Source organism: Lepidochelys kempii, chromosome 2 (assembly GCF_965140285.1).
Source record: "Lepidochelys kempii isolate rLepKem1 chromosome 2, rLepKem1.hap1, whole genome shotgun sequence".
Classification (NCBI taxonomy): Eukaryota; Metazoa; Chordata; order Testudines; family Cheloniidae; genus Lepidochelys; species Lepidochelys kempii.
This window is the reverse complement of record NC_136381.1, coordinates 987,018-1,006,463: the sequence shown is the minus strand read 5'-3', so window position 1 is coordinate 1,006,463 and position 19,446 is coordinate 987,018. Positions and strand designations below refer to the sequence as shown.

The following is a 19,446-nucleotide window of genomic DNA, read 5'->3' as shown; positions in this document are numbered from 1 at the left end:
CCCATTTGTCCTGCACTGACCCACTTGTTCCCCAGCCCCATTTCCCAACACAGCCCCTACCCATCTCTCCTGGGCTGTCCTGCCTGCTTCCCGGCCCTGAATCCCCCCACAGCCCCGACAGTGTTGTCACGGAGTCCCCGGGCGATGCTCTGGAACTGCTCCCTACGAAGCCAGGCAGGATGCTGGGGAGGTCTCCTCTCGGGGAGCAGCCTGTCTGCAGGACACACAGCTCACACAGCTTCCACCTTCCTGGGTCTGACCCCGGAGCATTCAGCCTCCTCTGCCCCTCCGTGCGCTTCCCACAGCGAGTCCACCCAGGCAGGGTCCTGGGGAAGCCAGAGGGTCCTGCCCCCCAACTCCGCAGTCAGACGGGACTCTCAGCCAGCCAGTAAAACAGAAGGTTTATTAGACGACAGGAACATGGTCTAACACAGAGCTTGTAGGTGCAGAGAACAGGACCCCTCAGTCAGGTCCATCCTGGGGGACAGGGAGGCCAGAGCCCCATCTGGGCCTCCCTCCATTTCCCCAGCCAGCTCCAAACTGAAACTCTCCAGCCCCTCCTCTCCTTTGTCTCCTTCCTGAGTCAGGAGGCCACCTGATCTCTCTGTTCTCCAGCCCCTTCAGTCAGCACCTTTGCAGGGGAGGGGTATCATGGAGTCCCTGGGCGATGCTCTGGAACTGCTCCCCATGAAGCCAGTCAGGACTCTGGGGCAGTCGCCTTTCTGGGAGCAGCCTGTCTTCAGGACACACAGCTCACACAGCTACCACCTTCCTGGGCCTGACCTCGGAGCATTCAGCATCCTCTGCCCCTCCGTGCGCTTCCCACAGCGAGTCCGCTCAGGCGGGGTCCTGGGGAAGCCAGAGGGTCCTGCCCCCCAACTCCGCAGTCAGATGGGACTCTCAGCCCGCCAGGAAGACAGAAGGTTTATTAGACAACAGGAACATGGTCTAAAACAGAGCTTGTAGGTGCAGAGAACAGGACCCCTCAGCTGGGTCCATTTTGGGGGGCAGTGAGCCAGACAACCCCGTCTGCCCTTCACTCCATGTCCCAGCCAGCCCCAAACTGAAAAACCCTCCAGCCCCTCCTCCTCTGGGCTTTGTCCCTTTCCTGGGCCAGGTGGTCACCGGATCCCTTTGTTCTCCAACCCTTTAGCTCTCACCTTCTGGGGCGGGGGGGGGGGGGTGAGGGCCCAGGCCATCAGTTGCCAGGAAACAGGGCGTCGGCCATCCTCTGTGTCCAGACCCCTGCCCACACCTGCCCTCTAGGACTCTGCAATGATCATACACCCTTACCCCACCCCCTAGATACTTAAGAACTGCATAGGGGCCCAGGCCATCAGTCGCCAGGAGACAGGGTGTCGGCCATTCTCTGTGCAGACACCATCACACTGGCCCCCTCGGGCTCTGCAAGAATCACACCCCCTTATTCCCCCCACTTAGATACTGAAGAACTGCATAGGGGAAACTGAGGCACCCACACAGTGTTCAGAGAAAACACTAAGAACATTCCCACTTCGTCAGAGACCCCATCTCCCTGGGGCTGACCCACCCTCTCCTGCCCCCACCCGACTCCTACCCATCCCTCCCTGCGCTGATCTGCCTGCTCCCCAGCCCCCTCTCCCCAGGGGCCAACCCACCAGGCCTAGTCTCTCGCCCCTGCCCTTTCCCCTGGACTAACCTGCCCTCCCCGGCGCTGCAGGAGTTCCAGAAGCTGCTGCGGTCCAAGCGCCCCGTGTGCGAGGCCACGCTGCGCAGCGGGCGCTTGCTGCGGGAGAGGGCCCAGCTGGCCGAGGACCTGCAGCCGCTGGAGGAGCTGCTGGGGGAGCTGAAGGAGCGCTGGGACGCCCTGGGTGGCCGGGCTGTGGAGAGGTGAGGCTGGCGTTCTGCCCTCGTCCTGCTGGCACTGGTCTCTGCTGGGCCAGGGCCCAGGGGGGCCGGGTCCCTGTGCAGGGCCTGAGACCCTGCCATCCCCCACCCCTGCTGGTGCCTGTGGTCCCCTCTTCTCCTGGCCCCCACCGCCCCCGCCCCGGGGTCTGTTGGATGAACGTCAAGGGTCGAAAGAGTGAGTTGTACAGTCTCCAGTGTGCAGCGTGAGGCGGGTGATGCAGAGGTTCGGGGTTCTGCTCTGCAGCGACTGGGGGCTCGTGGCTCCTTGGCAGACACCCCAGAGGGGAAGTTCGTTGAGCACAGGAACTGAAAACCAGCCTTTACATTTGTGCAGAACAAACGGAATCGAACCCTGCAAGTCGCCCTCAAACTAGCAGGGCCACTTATTCCCACAGCAACCTCGCTGTGTTGCCACGGGGAGGGTAATTCATGCTGCCCTGGTGCGCTCGGCTCACGTGTCTCACGGCCAGCCAGACTGGCACAAGCTGCAGGCGAGGGAGGCTAGAAAGGGGAGAATCCGGCTTTTGTTGATGTCTGAGGATCATGGGATGGCTGGTCAGCCATGAGTGGCCCACAGAGCCTGGTGCTTGGACCCTGGTTCCCACCAGGCAGAAATGTCATTTGGCTGGGTCTTTCCTCCCTAGCCAGGGCGGCTGGTGGGCAGGTCATCGCATGGTGCCGAGGCAGTGCCGTGGCTTTCAGGGGCTGGTGAGCAGCTGAGAGAGGGAGATGGGATAGGAAGGGGTGGGTGGGGAGCAATAAGTAACCTGAGAGGAAGGGAACAGAGCAGGAGCTCCCGTGTCTGGGAGGTGCTGGCAATTGGGTGTCCCCCAAAGGGCTGAGTGTGGACGTTCCTAGAACCAGAGCAAGGCCCGTGGCCTCCCCTGTGGATGAACGCCTTTCCAGCTGCTCCGTCCGTCTGGGCTGAGCTCAGGGAAGGCGAGCGGGGCCGAGCTGGGTGCACGAGGGGACGGGAGGCGAGAGGGAGGGCACATGTGTCTCTTGTTATGAAGCACAGAAAAGGGAAAGGGAGCCGCACGGTTCAGCCCCTCGTGCTTTGCCCACCAATGAGCCCTAATACCCCCCACCGACTTGGGGCCATTAAGTCCTGGCTCTGCGTCTGCTGTTGGTAGCGCCCTTGGATCACACCCGCGGGTCCTCTCTACATTTCTCTTCACAACGGGGGACATTTTATCGGCCCTGTTGTCGCAACACACCCACCCTGCCCCCCTCGTACCAGCAGTGTCCCCTCTGCCCGGCACAGTCTCCCATTCCCTGGGCCAGGTGCCATCCTCTACCCCCTTCCCCACACCTGTCCCAACCCTCGGCCCTGCAGCCTCTCAGCGCCTGCCCCCCCGTCCACACGGCTCTGGGCAGCGGCTTGGGTGTGTGTACGGCCCTGTACCCCACCTCCCTCTGCAAGCTGCTAGTGCGCTGCCAGGTCAGATCCATGGGCAGCGCTGCATCCTCCCCCCGCCCCCCACTGCCAAGGCAGCCCCACATTTCTCCCCCCTCCCCATGAACACAGGTACTGCACAGACTAGTACAGCCCCGCAAGCAATTGTCATAGGCTGTGGTTGAGACCAGTGCTTAATTTGTGCCAGTTCAGAGCCCCGGCACTTCTGGGCCTGGCGGTTCAGAGCCCCTGGCTCCTCTCTCCTTACAAATGACGCCATGTCAGAGACTCAGCTATCCTGCCCAGGAGCAGTGCAAATCTCCAAGCTCAGGTGCAGTATTTATCATCCATTCTTTAGTATCCAACACGCCGACGATCCCCCTCCTGGTCTTTCTGGCCCGTTTCAGAGCGTGGGCCCTGCCATTGGAATGGATTGCTGCGGAAGGGACAAGACTGTAACATCAGAAGCCAGAGCTCACATCTCAGGCCGGTTGGCTTGGAGGAACGAAGGAGGGAGCAGGGCCTGTGTACAGCCCAGGGGTTCTCAAACTTCTTCTTTAGGAGGCCCCCCAACATGCTGTAAAATGTCTGTGGCCCACCTGTGCCACAACAACTGTTTTTCAGTAGATTAAAAGCCAGGGCCGGCGTTAGGGGGTAGCAAGCAGGGCAATTGCCCAGGACCCCACGCCATAGGGGGCCCCACGAAACTAAGTTTCTCGGGCTTCGGCTTCAGCCCCAGGCAGCAGGGCTCAGGCTTCAGCTTTCTGCCCTGGGCCCCAGTGAGTCTAACACTGGCCTTGCTCTCTGGTTTATTTTGGCGGACCCCCTGAAACCTGCTCGTGGTCCCCCAAGGGCCCCAGACCCCTGGTTGAGAACTGCTGGCACAGCATATGTTAGAACCTAAACTCCGGTGCCAGGTGCTCTCTCTGCAGAATGCACGCTCAGCGACTAACCTGCCCTGGTTCCTGTTAAAGACCAGAGAGAGGAATACCGCCTTGGGAATGACCGACCACTTCTTCTTCCCTTACCCCTGCGACAAGGTGGAGACCTTTCCACTTGGCGAGTCTGAGCATTGGTTGCACTAGAGACGCTGCGGCTTCTTTGGTTCCGTCGACGCCTCTTTGTCCCTTGAGCCTGGACAAAGGGAGAGGCTGTCCGCAGGGCTGGGCAGACCCCGGGTTCTGAACTGTTGATGGCAGGCAGATGTGGTTGCGAGTACATTGATACATTGCTGAGTGGTTCAGATTAGCCAGGTGTGCTGATTTGAGAAATGCTGTTCAAGTGAAAAGTTGACCTGAAAAATTGCAAGTACCTGGAGAATAGAGGGGTGATCCTTAGCAGCCAGCATGGATTTACCAAGAACAAACCAGCTTGATTTCCTTCTTTGACAGGGTAACTGGTTTGGTGGATAGGGGCCATGCGGTGGATGTAATATGCCTGGACTTCAGCCAGGCTCTTGACACAGTCCCATGTGACATTCTGATAAGTAAAATGGAGAAATGCGGGCTCGGCAGAACTATCCTTAAGTGGATACAGAATTGGTTAAACAACCACAAAGAAAGAGTAACTATGAATGGGATGATGTCAGATTGAAGGGAGGTCTCAAGTGGGGTTCCACAGGGATCTGTTCTGGGTCCAGTGTTGTTTAACATCTGTATCAATGACCTGGATATAGGAATAGAGAGCTCATTGATCTAGTTTGCAGATGACGAAGGGGGAGGGAAGCGGGGGGATGGGTTGCCAACACTTTGGAGGGTAGAGCTAAAATTCGAATGGATCTTGATAAATTCGAGAATGAGGTTACAGACAACACAATGACATTCAGCAAATACAAATGGAAGGTGCTTCACTTAGGGAAGAAAAACCAAATGTACAAACACAGACTGTGGGTGTGTGACAGGTTCGGTCACAGACCCTTGAGACTGTCACCTGACGTGCTGGAATTATCTCTGAGCCCGTTTTCCCTGCCAGTTTGGGACTCCAGACCCCTGCCTTGTTGAGCCAGACACGCCAGCCTGCTGCAACACAGACCTAGGTCTGGTCCACGCCCCCAAAGCTACATACTTTAACCAAAAACTGCTCAGCGGGTCACCTTTCTCCAGCACCCAGACACCCAGATCCCAATGGGATCCAAGGCCAAATAAATCCATTTTACTCTGTATGAAGCTTATACAGGATAAACTCATAAATTGTCCACCCTCTCGAACACTGATAGAGAGAGATGCACAGCTGTTTGCTCCCCCAGGTATTAATCACCTTGGGTTAATTAATAAACAAAAGTGATTTTATTAAGTATAAAAAGTAGGATTTAAGTGGTTTTAAGTAATAAACAGAACAAAGTAAGTTACCAAGCAAAATAAAACAAAACACACAAGTCTAAGCCTAATACATTTAAGAAACTGAATACAGGTCAATCTCACCCTCCGAGATGTTCCAATAAGCTTCTTTCACAGAGTAGACTCTTTCTTAGTCTGGGCCCCTTTTATGGCTTTGGCACAAGGTGGGAATCCTTTGTCTCTCTGAGTCCCCACCCTTCCTTCTAAATGGAAAAGCACCAGATTTAAGATGGATTCCAGTACCAGGTGACATGGTCACATGTCCTGTGAGACCCCCAAGCCTCTGTTCTTTCTAGCCTGACTCATGTGAACACAGGAAGGCTTACAAGTAAAGAGAGCCATTTATAACCAATTGTCCTAGTCAATGGGAGCCATCAAGATTCTGAACCATCATTAATGGCCCACACTTTGCATAATTACAATAGGACCTAAGAGTTATATTTCATATTTCTAGTTTCACATACAAGAATGATACATTTATACAAATAGGATGACCACACTCAGTAGGTTATAGGCTTTGTAATGATCCCTTACAAGAGACCTTTTGCATGAAGCATATACCAGTTACATTATATTCGCACTCCAAGCATATTTTCATAAAGCATATGGAGGGCAACGTCACATGGGGGATAACTGGCTTGGCAGCAGCACTGCTGAGAAGGCTCTGGGGGTTGTGGTGGATCACACCCTGGACATGAGTCAGCAATGCGATGCTGTTGCAAAAGAAGCAAATGCGATTTCAGGTTGCGTTAACAGGAGGTGACAGTACTCCTTGCTGGTCAGGCCTCGGCTGCAGTGCGGTGTCCAGTTTTGGTCACCAGTGTCTAGAAAGGATGTAGAAACTGGAAAGGATCCAGAGGCAAGCGACAAGGATGATCGAAGGGGTGGAATGCAGCCATAGGAGCAAAGGCTGAAGGACCTGGGTATGTTTAGTTTGGAGAAGAGAAGATTAAGGGGGGCATGATCTGGGTCTTCAGATACTTGAAAGGCTGCCATAAAGAGGGAGAAAAGTTGTTCTCTCTGGCCCCAGATGGCAGGACAAGAGGCAATGGGGTCAAACTCCAGCAGAGCAGGTTTAGATTAAATTTCAGGATCAACTTCCGAAGTGTAAGAACAGCAGGACAATGGGACAGAGCAGAGGCCTGGGGAGGTCGTGGAAGCTCCTTCATGGGAGGTTTCAAAAGGAGGCTGGAGAGCGAACTGTCTTGGATGGTTTAAACACACAAATCCTGCATCATGGCGGGCGTTAAGACGAGATGACCCTTGCGGGCCCTTCTAACCCTCTGGTTTATGATTCTAAGTATATTTGTAGCCTCCAGTTCTTTAGATAGAGCCTTAAATTAACTGTTCCATGATCTTTCCTGGGATTGATGGCAGGCTGGGACAATGGGACAGACAATGGGACAGAGCAGAGGCCTGGGGAGGTCGTGGAAGCTCCTTCACGGGAGGTTTCAAAAGGAAGCTGGAGCCGTGTGTCTGTCTTGGTTGGTTTAGAAGCAACCAATCCTGCATCCTGGCGGACGTTAGACTAGCTGACCCTTGCGGGCCCTTCTGACCCCGTGGGTCTATGTTTCCGTGAACCTAGTGTGAACCTAGGTAGTGCTGCCTAGGCTCAGAGAAGCAGGGGTCGCCTGTGGGGCCAGCCCAGGAGCGGCTGTGACACTCAGCGCGTTTGCAAAGCTCGTTTGGTAGATTTCTTCTTTAACATCGAACTGGCACCTCGGCAAATTCATAAAAATGCCTCCCTTTGACTCTTACCTTTTCCCCTCTCCAGGTCATGCACACGCTGCGGGGCAGGGCCCCCACTCCACACACACACACTGCTGGGGCAAGGCCCCCACTCGACACACACTCTCCCGGCTGGGGGAAGATCCTTCCCAAGGCAGCGCGACCATCTCCCTGCCCGAGGCCTGCACGTGGCATGGTCGCTGCCTGTCGCCCGTTCTCTTTCAGGCAGCACAAGCTGGAGGAGAGCCTGCTGTTCTCGGGCAAGTTCACGGATGCCCTGCAAGCCCTGCTGGACTGGCTGTACCAGGCCGAGCCGCAGCTGTGTGAGGAGGTGCCGGTTGGAGGGGATCGCGACCTAGTCAGCGACCTCATGGACAAGCACAAGGTCTGTATTCCTCTGGTGCCACATCCCCTGATCCTGCCTCCCCCTGCCCCCACTCTTCAGGATGCACAGTCCCCGCCCGGGACGCAGGGATGATGCACGCTGGGACAGGAGCTGTGACGAAGTGAGAATGTTCTAAGTGTTTTCTCTGAATACTGTGTGGGTGCCTCAGTTTCCCCTATGCAGTTCTTCAGTATCTAGGTGGGGGGAATAAGGGGGTGTGATTGTTGCAGAGCCCGAGAGGGCCAGTGTGATGCTGTCTGCACAGAGAATGGCCGACACCCTGTCTCCTGGCAACTGATGGCCTGGGCCCCTCCTCTGCAAAGGTGCCATCTGAAGGTGTTGGAGAACAGAGAGATCAGGTGGCCTCCTGGCCCGGGAGAGAGACAAATGAGAGGAGGGGCTGGAGAGTTTCAGTTTGGAGCTGGCTGGGGAAGTGGAGGGAGGCCCACTTGGGGCTCTGGGTTCCCTGCCCCCCAAGACGGACCTGGCTGAGGGGTCCTGTTCTCTGTACCTACAAGCTCTGTGTTAGACCATGTTCCTGTCGTCTAATAAACCTTCTGTTTTCCTGGCTGGCTGAGAGTCCCGACTGACTGCGGAGTTGGGGGGCAGGACCCTCTGGCTTCCCCAGAACCCCACCGGGGCGGACTTGCTGTGGGAAGCACACAGAGGGGCAGAGGATGCTGAATGCTCCGAGGGCAGACCCAGGAAGGTGGAAGCCGGGGGAGCTGTGTGTCCTGCAGACAGGCTGCTCCCAGAGAGGAGACTTCCCCAGCGTCCTGCCTGGCTTCGTAGGGAGCAGTTCCAGAGCATCGCCGAGCTCGCCCAGAAATGCCGACGCTCTCTCTCCCTGGCACCTTTCCGCCGCGACAGTCCCCTGCAGGCTCCCAGCTGGGCCTGGATGCCCCAGGCAAAGAGAGGGCCCAGCGAGAGCCCCGCTCAGCTCCATGCCTGGGGCCCCAGGGACAGGCAGAGCTGCGGGCCAAGGGCTCCCTGCAGCTGCTCTCACACTGACCTTGCACAGTCCCACCCCAGCCTGACCCTGGCCCACACCTGCTCTCCCGCCCCAGGTTTTCCAGAAGGAGCTGGGCAAGCGGGCCAGCTGCATTAAGATGCTGAAGCGCTCGGTGAGGGACCTGACGCGGGGCAGCAGCAGCATCGACTCCCAGTGGCTGCAGAAGCAAATGGAGGAGCTGAGCGGCCGCTGGGACCTGATCTGCAAACTCTCCGTCTCCAAGCAGGGCCGGCTGGAGGCTTCGTTACAGCAGGTGAGAGGAGGGAGAGAGAGGCAAGGCGCAGTGACTGTGGGGCTGGGATTCCAGACTTGCAGGGAGGGCAGAGGGCCGTGGCCGGGGGCCCAGACTCGCAGGGAGGGCAGGGGGCCATGGCCAGGGGCCCAGACTGTCAGAGAGGGCAGGGGGCCGTGGCCAGGGGCCCAGACTCACAGGGAGGGCAGGGGGCCATGGCCGGGGGCCCAGATTCGTAGGGAGGGCAGGAGGCCGTGGCCGGGGGCCCAGACTCGCAGGGAGGGCAGGAGGCCGTGGCCGGGGGGCCCAGACTCGCAGGGAGGGCAGGGGGCCGTGGCCGGGGGCCCAGACTATCAGGGAGGGCAGGGGGCCGTGGCCGGGGACCCAGACTATCAGGGTGGGCAGGGGGCCGTGGCCAGGGGCCCAGACTCGCAGGGAGGGCAGGGGGCCATGGCCAGGGGCCCAGACTATCAGGGTGGGCAGGGAGCCATGGCCAGGGGCCCAGACTCACAGGGAGGGCAGGGGGCCGTGGCCGGGGGCCCAGATTCGCAGGGAGGGCAGGAGGCCGTGGCCGGGGGCCCAGACTTGCAGGGAGGGCAGGGGGCTGTGGCTGGGGACCCAGACTATCAGGGAGGGCAGGGGGCCGTGGCCGGGGACCCAGACTATCAGGGAGGGTAGGGGGCCATGGCCGGGGACCCAGACTATCAGAGAGGGCAGGGGGCCGTGGCCAGGGGCCCAGACTCGCAGGGAGGGCAGGGGGCCGTGGCCGGGGCTATCAGACCCTGTCCAGGCAGGGAAGCAGCACCACTTTCTGGCTAGGAGGGTTGGAGCCTGTGGCACGAGTGTGGACGTGCCGATTTCAGTCCAGGAGAGGCCATTGTGGGTTAGCTCCTCCCTGTGTCCACTCGGTTTGAGCTGAACCCCCAGGAGCTGCTCTTGGCCCGAAATCGCAGGGTCCGCACAGGGATGGCGCCCATCTCGCTGGATCAGCTTCCCAGGGAGACCAGGCCGGTCTGTGCGGCACCGTCAGGGCCTCCCGGCCCTTCGGCGCGTCTGTGGAGAGTGTCAGGCTGAGCCAACCCCCAGCCCCCCCAGTCAGGACAGGGCCACCTGGCCACGCGGGGGGCAAGCCGGGCGAGAGGGGGCACCAGTCTCTGAGCCCAAGGCTGGTCCGGTCCCTGCCCACCCTCGCTCTCTGTGCAGGCGGAGGAGTTCCACGCCCTGGGGCGCTCGTTCCTGGCCCACCTGGCTGAGTCGGAGAAAACCCTCCGGCACGGCGTCTTCCCGGAGGAGGAGGCGGCCATGCGCGAGTGCCAGAACCAGCTGCAAGTGAGTGCCCCCCACCCCAGCTGCTGCCCCGCCTCTCCTGGGTGCAGCAGGGCCTGGAGCAGGGCCCAGGAGCCAGCTCCCCTGCCTCGCACTCCGGCCTGGAGACGGGCCACGGGGCCTCCGGCCCCCACCGCCCAGTGTCGGCTCCTGCCCCCCGCCTTCGCCCTGCCCCCTGCCTGCCCCAGTCCGTTCCTGGCCACGCCCCGGGCCGGGCAGGGCGAGGCAGGAGCCCCCCCTTGGCCCAGCCCTGGCCCCGTCCTGCCGGCCGAAGTCAGGGAGGGCTTTGACCCCTTGTCTTGCCAGGCAGCCTCTGCACCCCCAGGCCTCAGGACCGGGTCTCTGCAGCCACCACACTGGTACTGTCTCTCCATCCCGATGGACCCCCCCAGCCCGGCTCGGCAGCCCCCCCGCCCGGCCTGGCAGCCCCCCCCAGCCCGGAGCCCCCCCGCCCGGCCTGGCAGCCCCCCCCAGCCCGGAGCCCCCCCGCCCGGCTTGGCAGCCCCCCCGTCCAGCCTGGCAGCCCCCCCCAGCCCGGAGCCCCCCCGCCCGGCCTGGAAGCCCCCCAAGCCCGGCCTGGCAGCTCTCGGGCGTGCTGCGGAGCTGAGCTGCCCTTGCGTCGGGAGCAGGAGCTGATGGAAACGCTGCAATGCCAGCAGCTGGAGCTGGAGTGTCTCACGTCGCTGGGCGAGGAGATCCTGTCCGCCTGCCACCCCGACTCCATCGTCACCATCAAGTCCTGGATCACCGTGGCCAAGAGCCGCTTCCAGGAGGTGGGTGTGGGCAGACCCCGTTGGGCCGGGGCAGGCAGAGCCTCAGGGCGCCCGCCAGGACCTGGGGGGGCTGGGACCCATGGGCTCCTCCAGCCCATCACACGGCCACGCTGGGCCTGGGCCGGCCGCCTGCATCACCCCTCCCCTGGCCTCAGCTTCCCGACCCAAACAGGGGCTTCCTCGCTGCCTGCCCTGCATCCTTAGGGGCCCTGGGGCAGGGCCTGGGGGCTTGGGAGCCAAGGGGGTTCCCACACGCCCGGCGTGCCCAGGCTGCACCAGTGCCCCAGGCTCCGGCCACAGGTGGTCTGGCTGCCCTCCTCCCGCTGCCCAGCGCCAGACACACCAGGACAGACCCCGCCTGCCCCCTCCGCAGCGCACAGCCCCTCCTGCGAGACCCTGCGCTCCCAGCCCCTGCCGGGGCCCCACTCCTCCCCCGTCCGTGGGTTCCAGGCCCGGTGGGGCATCTCCCGGCTGGCCGGGGCACCCAGCAGGGTCTGTCTGGGAGAACACCCACGGGCCGCCCCGGCAGAGCGGCTGACAGGTGTCAGTCACCGGCTTCCTGCTGCGTCTCCCTTGGCGGGCGGGGGGGGGCAACCTGTGTGAGTGGTGACCCCCCCTCCTCCCCACCCGAGCCTGCCACAACACTGGACATGAAGCGGCCACATCACCCCTGGAGACAGCGCAGCCTAGACAAGTGACAGAGACCCTAAGGGGGACACAGTGCCATAGCCTGCCACCCTGTGCCCATGGGGCCCTGGTCTGTCTCTGCGGCGCCCTGTGCCCGCGGGGCTCCACTCCGTGTCCTCGGTGCCCGTGGGCCCCCCAGTCTGTGTCCTGGTGCCCCTCAGTCCGTGTCCTCCGTGCCCTTTTCCCACGGTCTCTGTCCTCGGTGCCCTGAGCCCATGGGCCCCCAATCGGTACCCTTGGTGCCCTGTGCCCACAGGGCCTGTTTGTGCCCTCATTGCTCCCCACGGTTTGGGCCAGGGGGTGCCTCCCCCAGTCTCTGCTCCATGCCGCCCCCGGTCACTGCCCGTGTGTGCAGGTGCTGAGCTGGGTCCAGCAGCAGAGCGAGCGGCTCCAGGCCCAGACGGCCAGGCTGGCCACGGAGCGGGAGGAGATGGGCCAGCTCGTCGACTGGATCGCGGCTGCCGAGGAGTCGCTGAGCCTGAGGGACCAGGAGACGCTGCCCGACGACGCCCAGCAGCTGGAGGAGCTCAGCTCCCAGCACGTGGTAACAGGGCCGGGCCAGTACCTGCCCCTCTGCCGCCCCCTCCTCTGCCCTCGCCCCCCTGCTGCCCCCTCCTCTGCCATTCCCCCTGCTGCCCCCTCCTCTGCCCCTGCCCCCCTGCTGCTCCCTCTGCCGCCCCCTCCTCTGCCCTCGCCCCCCTGCTGCCCCCTCCTCTGCCATTCCCTCTGCTGCCCCCTCCTCTGCCCCTGCCCCCCTGCTGCTCCGTCTGCCGCCCCCTCCTCTGCCCTCGCCCCCCTGCTGCCCCCTCCTCTGCCATTCCCCTCTGTTGCCCCCTGACACCTCATCTGCCCCCGGCCGCCCCCCTGCCATCCCCTCCTCTGCCATTCTCCCTGCCATCCCCCTGCCATTCCCCCTGCTGCCCCCTCTGTCACCCATTGACACCTCCTCTGCCCCCCGCCGCTCCCTCCTCTGCCATTCCCCCCGCCACCCCCTCTGTCACTCCCTGACACCTCCTCTGCCCCCGCCCCCCGCCATCTCCTTCTCTGCCACCCCGGCCGCCCCTCTCCTCTGCCATCAACTGCCCAGCCAAGCACCTCACTGCTTCTTGCCCCTACTGTCCCAGGGTCTGACTCCCCTGCCCCACCCCCATGGGGCAGTGACGTGCTTCGCCCTCCCCCCCGCCCCACATTGCCCTGGCCCCATGGGGCTCTGACCCTCCCCCCAACCCCACCCCCATGGGGAGTGAGGTCTCTCGCCCCCACTGCCACACGCCCCGTGTCAGCTCTTTGGGGCCAGGCCTGGTCGCTCTGTGGCCCATCCAGAGCATCCTGGGGACGGGGGAGAGAGCCCTGCTGCAGCAACCAGCCTGGCCACAGACAGCACCGCCCAGCCGGCCCATGGGATCTGCCCTGGCTTGTACTGGGGCCCTGCCTGCCAGCCCCCAAGGGTGGGGCGTGCGCATCATGAGGGCCCCGCTGGGAGGAGCCCAGGCCCCGCTCCAGCTCACGGCCAACTCTCCTGCCCAGGAGTTCATGGAGGAGCTGAACCGCAAACAGCCAGATGTGGAGAAGGTCACCAAGAGCTGCAAGCGCAAGCTGGCCCCGGAGCTGGGGCCGCCGGGCACCCGCAGGCTGGCTGCAGGTAATGGCGCCCACTGCTGGCTCCCACGCCTGCTCCTGGATCCCCCCTCGCTGCCCCCTGGAGCTCCCTTCACTGCCCCCTCAATCTGCCTCCTCCCACTGCCCCATGGAGCTTCACTGCCCCCTCAATCTGCCTCCTCCCACTGCCCCATGGAGCTTCACTGCCCCCTCAATCTGCCTCCTCACATTTCCTCCCCTGGATTCCCCCTCACTTCCCCCTGGAGCCCCCTCACTGCCCCCCTGTAACGAGGCTGGTTCTGGCGGGACCCAACGGAGAGTGCCAATTCAGGACAAAATGCTTCAAGCAGGGCAGTCACAGCCCCAGGCTGGGGTTTCTGTGCACACCATGGCAAACCGAACCAGCCAGACAGAGGATTTCGGTCTCACCCCACTGGCTAACCACAAGTCACGCAAGCAATTCCCTCAGACACTCCAGTTTCCCAGTATCCCCACCAGTGCCCCTCGTTATGGGGACGAATGGTTATGAAAACCAGTACCCCAGCAAAAGAACAAAGGTTCCCTCGATCCCAAAGGACCAAGCCCCAGACCCAGGTCAATGTACAAATCAGATCTTACCCACAAATCACGCTGTTGCCAATCTTTTTGAATCTAAAATCTAAAGGTTTATCCAGAAAAGGAAAAGGATAGAGATGAGAGCTAGAATGGGTTCAATGGAATCAATGACAGACAGTGATGGCCAAGTTCTTGGTTCAGGCTTGTAGCAGTGAGGGAATAAACGGCAGGTTCAAATCCAGTCTCTGGAGAACATCCCCAGCTGGGATGGGTCTTTCAGTCCTTGGTTCAAAGCTTCAGTCTGCAGCCAAGTCCCTCCAGAGATAGGAAGCAGGATTGAAGACCAGATGGAGGAGCTGCAGCAGCGTTTTACAGTCTCTTGCCATGTGGTCTCTGCTTTCTGTGTCCCAAAGACAAGCTGCCCATCCCATGGCCTGGAAAAACCTCAGAGTTCTGTCCACAGGCAGGTCCCTGCACACCTGGCTGAGTCCCAAGGCGTGTCTGCCTTCTCTCAATGGGTCAGTTGTGTAGTGGATGGTCCTTAATGGGCCACCCAGCAGGCTGGGCAGAGCTGAAACCAACTTGTCTGGGGTGTCACCCAGAAGCAGAGCAGAAGTTTGAACTACAGACAGTATAGAGCAAATATTCATAACTTCAACTACAAAAATAATACACACTCACAGACAGCATAATCCTAACCAGCAAACCATCACCTTGTCTGGGACACCTCATTTGACCCCCTTTATACAAGATTTGGTTCCACGACAGGACTTTAGTTGCAACAATGATCCATATGGTCCCAGATTATGTCAATAACGTCACACCCCCTCAATCTGCCTCCTCCCACTTCACCCCTAAATGATGATGGGTGATGGGTTCTGTCACAGAGATCCCATTGGGACTGTTACCTGATGTGCTGAGATTACCTCTGAGCCCATTTTCCCTCCCAGCTTGGGACTCCAGACCTCTGCCTTGTTGAGCCAGACACGCCAGCCTGCTACAACACAGACCCAGGTCTGGTCCACGCCCCCAGAGCTGCAGACTTAACTGAAAACTGCTCAGCAAGTCACTTGTCTCCAGCACCCAGACACCCAGCTCCCAATGGGATCCAAAGGCCAAATAAATCTGTTTTACTCTGTATAAAGCTTCTACAGGGTAAACTCATAAATTGTCCACCCTCGATAACACTGATAGAGAGAGATGCACAGCTGTTTGCTCCCCCAGGTATTAATCACTTACTCTGGGTTAATTAATAAAAAAAGTTATTTTATTAAATATAAAAAGTATGATTTAAGTGGTTTTAAGTAATAACAGACAGAAGAAAGTAAGTTACCGAGCAAAATAAAACAAAACACGCAAGTCTAAGCCTAATACATTTAAGAAACTGCATACAGGTAAATCTCACCCTCCAAGATGTTCCAATAAGCTTCTTTCACAGACTAGACTCCTTCTTAGTCTGGGTCCATCCTTTTCCCTGGTACAGCCCTTGTTAGCTCCAGCAGGCATCTTAGGTGGAAAGCAGGGGTGTTCTCATGACTGCAGCCTGCTTTGTTCTGTTCCACCCCCCTTTTATAGCTTTGGCACAAGGTGGGAATCTTTTGTCTCTGGGTCCCCACGCCTCTTTCTAAATGGAAAAGTACCAAATTTAAGATGGATTCCAGTATCAGGTGACATGGTCACATGTCACTGTAAGACCTCATTCTTCATTACCCAGGTCAGGTACACAGGAAGGCTTGCAGGTAAATAAACCCATTCACAACCAATTGTCCTAGTGAGGGGGAGCCACCATTAATGGCCCACACTTTGCATAATTACAATAGAACCTCAGAGTAATACTTCATATTCCTAGTTTCAGATACGAGAATGATACATACATAGAAATAGGATGACCACACTCAGTAGGTTTTAGGCTTTGTAATGATACCTTACAAGAGACCTTTTGCATGAAGCATATTCCAGTTACCTCATATTCACACTCATAAGCATATTTCCATAAACATATGGAGTGCAATCCGCCCCCCCACCTCCTGGATCCCCCCTCGCTATCCCCTGGATCCCCCCTCACCGCCCTCCTCAATCTGTCTCCCCCCACTGCCACTGGTATCCCCCCTCACTGACCCGTGGAGCCCCCCTCACTGCCCCCTCCCCCCCGATCGCCCCCATGGGTACTGAGCCCATGGGTACTGAGGCCCGTCTCTCGGCTGGTTGCAGGGCGACGCAGTGCTGTGAAACCCCCCCGCGCCGCTCCCCAGGTGCCGCTCGTCGACCTGGAGCCCCCGAGCCCCCCCATGATGCAGCTCCTACACCGCTGGCAGCAGCTCTGGCTCCTGGCCTTGGACCGGCAGTACCGGCTGCAGAGCGCCCTGCAGCGGCTGCGCGAGGTAGGGGAGTTGGGCTCCTGCCCTCGTCTCACGGGGGGCGGTGCAGCCCGGGGGCCCTGCAGCGGCTGCGGGAGGTAGGGGCCGTGGGAGCGGCAGGCTGGGGGGGGTGCAGGCTGGCTGATGGGATGGAAGCCAGGCCTGGCTGCGGTATGCACCACAGCTCCACACTCTGCTTCGGGCAACTAGAACCCCAGCCATGGCCCGTGCCTGGCCGAGCCACCCTGGGGGCACAGATGCTCCATTCCCCCCCCTATGGCCCGTGCCCGGCCGAGCCGCCCTGGGGGCACAGGTGTGCCGTTTCCCTCCCTCCTCCCCACATGGCCCGTGCCCGGCCGAGCCGCCCTGGGGGCACAGATGCTCCATTCCCCCCCCTATGGCCCGTGCCCGGCCGAGCCGCCCTGGGGGCACAGGTGTGCCGTTTCCCTCCCTCCTCCCCATATGGCCCGTGCCTGGCCGAGCCACCCTGGGGGCACAGGTGTGCCGTTTCCCTCCCTCCTCCCCACATGGCCCGTGCCCGGCCGAGCCGCCCTGGGGGCACAGATGCTCCATTCCCCCCCCTATGGCCCGTGCCCGGCCGAGCCGCCCTGGGGGCACAGGTGTGCCGTTTCCCTCCCTCCTCCCCATATGGCCCGTGCCTGGCCGAGCCACCCTGGGGGCACAGGTGTGCCGTTTCCCTCCCTCCTCCCCACATGGCCCGTGCCCGGCCGAGCCGCCCTGGGGGCACAGATGCTCCATTCCCCCCCCTATGGCCCGTGCCCGGCCGAGCCGCCCTGGGGGCACAGGTGTGCCGTTTCCCTCCCTCCTCCCCACATGGCCCGTGCCCGGCCGAGCCGCCCTGGGGGCACAGATGCTCCATTCCCCCCCCATGGCCCGTGCCTGGCCGAGCCACCTTGGGGCACAGATGCTCCGTTCCCCCCCATGGCCTGTGCCTGGCCAAGCCGCCTTGGGGGCACAGATGCTCCATTCCGCCCCTATGGCCCGTGCCCGGCCGAGCCGCCTTGGGGGCACAGATGCTCCGTTCCCCCCCTATGGCCTGTCCCTGGCCGAGCCGCCTTGGGGGCACAGATGCTCCATTTCCCCCCTATGGCCCGTGCCTGGCCGAGCTGCCTTGGGGGCACAGATGCTCCGTTCCCCCCCTATGGCCCATGCCCGGCCGAGCCGCCTTGGGGGCACAGATGCTCCGTTCCCCCCCTATGGCCCGTGCCCGGCCGAGCTGCCCCCGTGGGTCATTCCTGGCGTCCCTGTCTCGGAGGTGGAGGAGTTCGCACACTTTGACTTTGGCGTCTGGAGGAAGCGGTACGTGCAGTGGATCAGCCACAGGAAATCCCGCATCCTGGATGTTTTCCGAGGCATCGACCGGGACCAGGACGGGCGGATCAGCCAGGAGGAGTTCGTCCAGAGCGTCCTCTCCTCCAGTGAGCAGGGGCCCGGGCCCTGGAAGTGGGGGGGTGGGGTCCCTCCGGGGGATCTGGGGAGCCTGGGTCTGGCTGACCTGGCTGATGCAAGCTGCATGCTCCCCACATCACCTGGCTTCCATAGTGACTAGAAGGCATCACTGGGGAGTGATGTTTTTATAGGGCTGTGAGGGCTGATGCTGGTGGGGGTGGTGGGGGAGAGACAGGGCCCCGACACTGGGGAATTTCTCCCTCTGGGAAGGATTGGGGCCAGGGACACCCAGATCAGAGCCGGGGAGCCGCCAGGCTTGCAGGGGAACCACTGCAGGGGCACCGAAGGGTTCTCTGACAGCGCGCTTCCCCCGACCCAGAATTCCCCACTAACATCCTGGAGATGAGCGCTGTGGCCAGCATCTTTGATATGAACAGTGATGGCTTCATTGATTACTACGAGTTCGTCAGTGCTCTGCACCCCAGCCGCGACCCGCTGCGGAGGGTCGCTGACGCTGAGCAGATCCAGGACGAGGTATGGCAGGGTGCGGAGCTGGGCAGCTCAGGCACTGGGAGGGCACCAGGAGCTGCAGGAGAGGAGCGTTCGCAGCTACTGCGGGGGCAGTGGGCAGTGAGTGGGAGTCTGAGGGGACCACTGGCATCATCTGCGCTGGCCTCCTGTGTCATGCAGGCCAGAGATGCTCCCAGATAACTCCTAGAGCAGAGCTTGTAGACAGAACACCCAACCCAGATTTAAACACTCCACCACCGCCCTGGTACATTGTCCCACCGCTTCACTGCCCTCCCTGTGAGAAACGTCACATCATTTCCTGCCCGCATTCGTCTGGCTTCAGCTTCCAGCCCTGGTGCGAAGGCTCCGAGAGGTGCGGCTCCAGGAGGTGGAGGGGCTGAACCTCCGAGACAGAGTGGACCCCTGAGAAGGGCTGTCTCACTGAAGGGGGCTCCCCCCACGGACCACACGGGGTAAAGAGTGGGCATGACCTGGGAGTCCGTGACACCCGTTATCAAATCTTCGTTCCTTGTGTAGGCGCTCACCGATCGTGCTCCACTCGCCCTGGCCCTGCTCGTTGTGAGCAAATAGACAGGCCACCTGTGTGCTGGGCAAACCCCACTGGAAACATTTGGTTTTCCATATAGTTCCTAAGGCCTCCGCTTCACCCCGGGTAGAGTGCAGCCGTGGGGACGGGACGGGGCTGCAATGCCGGTGCCTGCAGGCCAGGCATTGGTCACCAGGTGGGTTTTCCCCACTACACTCTCTCTGCTTCCCTCTGCCAGCGATTAGCAGGGTTTACGCCGGGTACCCGGCCTCCAACAGGCTGGGCAGAGTGCTGGTGAAAGGCTGAGAAGGGGAGGCTGGAGAGCTGGGGTCTGTCTGGATGAGGAGACAGCTCCTGTGCTCCAGTATCTGTCCCCGAGACAGTCCAGGCAGGCTGGAGAGGAGTTAGCAGCAGGACCAGGGGACTGGGGACCTGTGCAGGGATGGAGGATGATCTGGGTCTGGCTTTAACTGGCACGTTGCGCTTTCTGCAGCACAAGGCCTTGGGAACTGTGTCAAGGGGAGAACAGCAGAGAACAATGGAGAGGGAGGGAGACAGCCACAGACATGGCCACGCCCTGGCAGCCCTGTGCACTCCTTAGGCAAAGCTCCCATTGGCTGCAGTAGCTGCTGACCCTGAGAAAGGAGCTCAGGTTCTGACCCATACCGAGAAGGGGACAAAGATAGCAAAGGGCTGGTGGTTATGG

The 19,446-nt window shown here is 60.7% G+C and overlaps 1 protein-coding gene across 1 annotated transcript in view; it reads left to right on the top strand.

Moving 5' to 3' along the window:
• The window catches only part of LOC140906229 (microtubule-actin cross-linking factor 1, isoforms 6/7), a 54,749-nt gene that overhangs the window by 10,092 nt on the left and 25,211 nt on the right, over positions 1-19,446 (top strand). The window contains exons 9-18 of the mRNA XM_073329790.2: positions 1,700-1,869; positions 7,573-7,732; positions 8,800-8,997; positions 10,180-10,305; positions 10,932-11,075; positions 12,118-12,306; positions 13,290-13,404; positions 16,128-16,297; positions 17,550-17,712; positions 18,063-18,217. Coding sequence (XP_073185891.2) covers positions 1,700-1,869; positions 7,573-7,732; positions 8,800-8,997; positions 10,180-10,305; positions 10,932-11,075; positions 12,118-12,306; positions 13,290-13,404; positions 16,128-16,297; positions 17,550-17,712; positions 18,063-18,217 — 1,590 coding nt within the window. The remainder of the gene's footprint in view (positions 1-1,699; positions 1,870-7,572; positions 7,733-8,799; positions 8,998-10,179; positions 10,306-10,931; positions 11,076-12,117; positions 12,307-13,289; positions 13,405-16,127; positions 16,298-17,549; positions 17,713-18,062; positions 18,218-19,446) is intronic.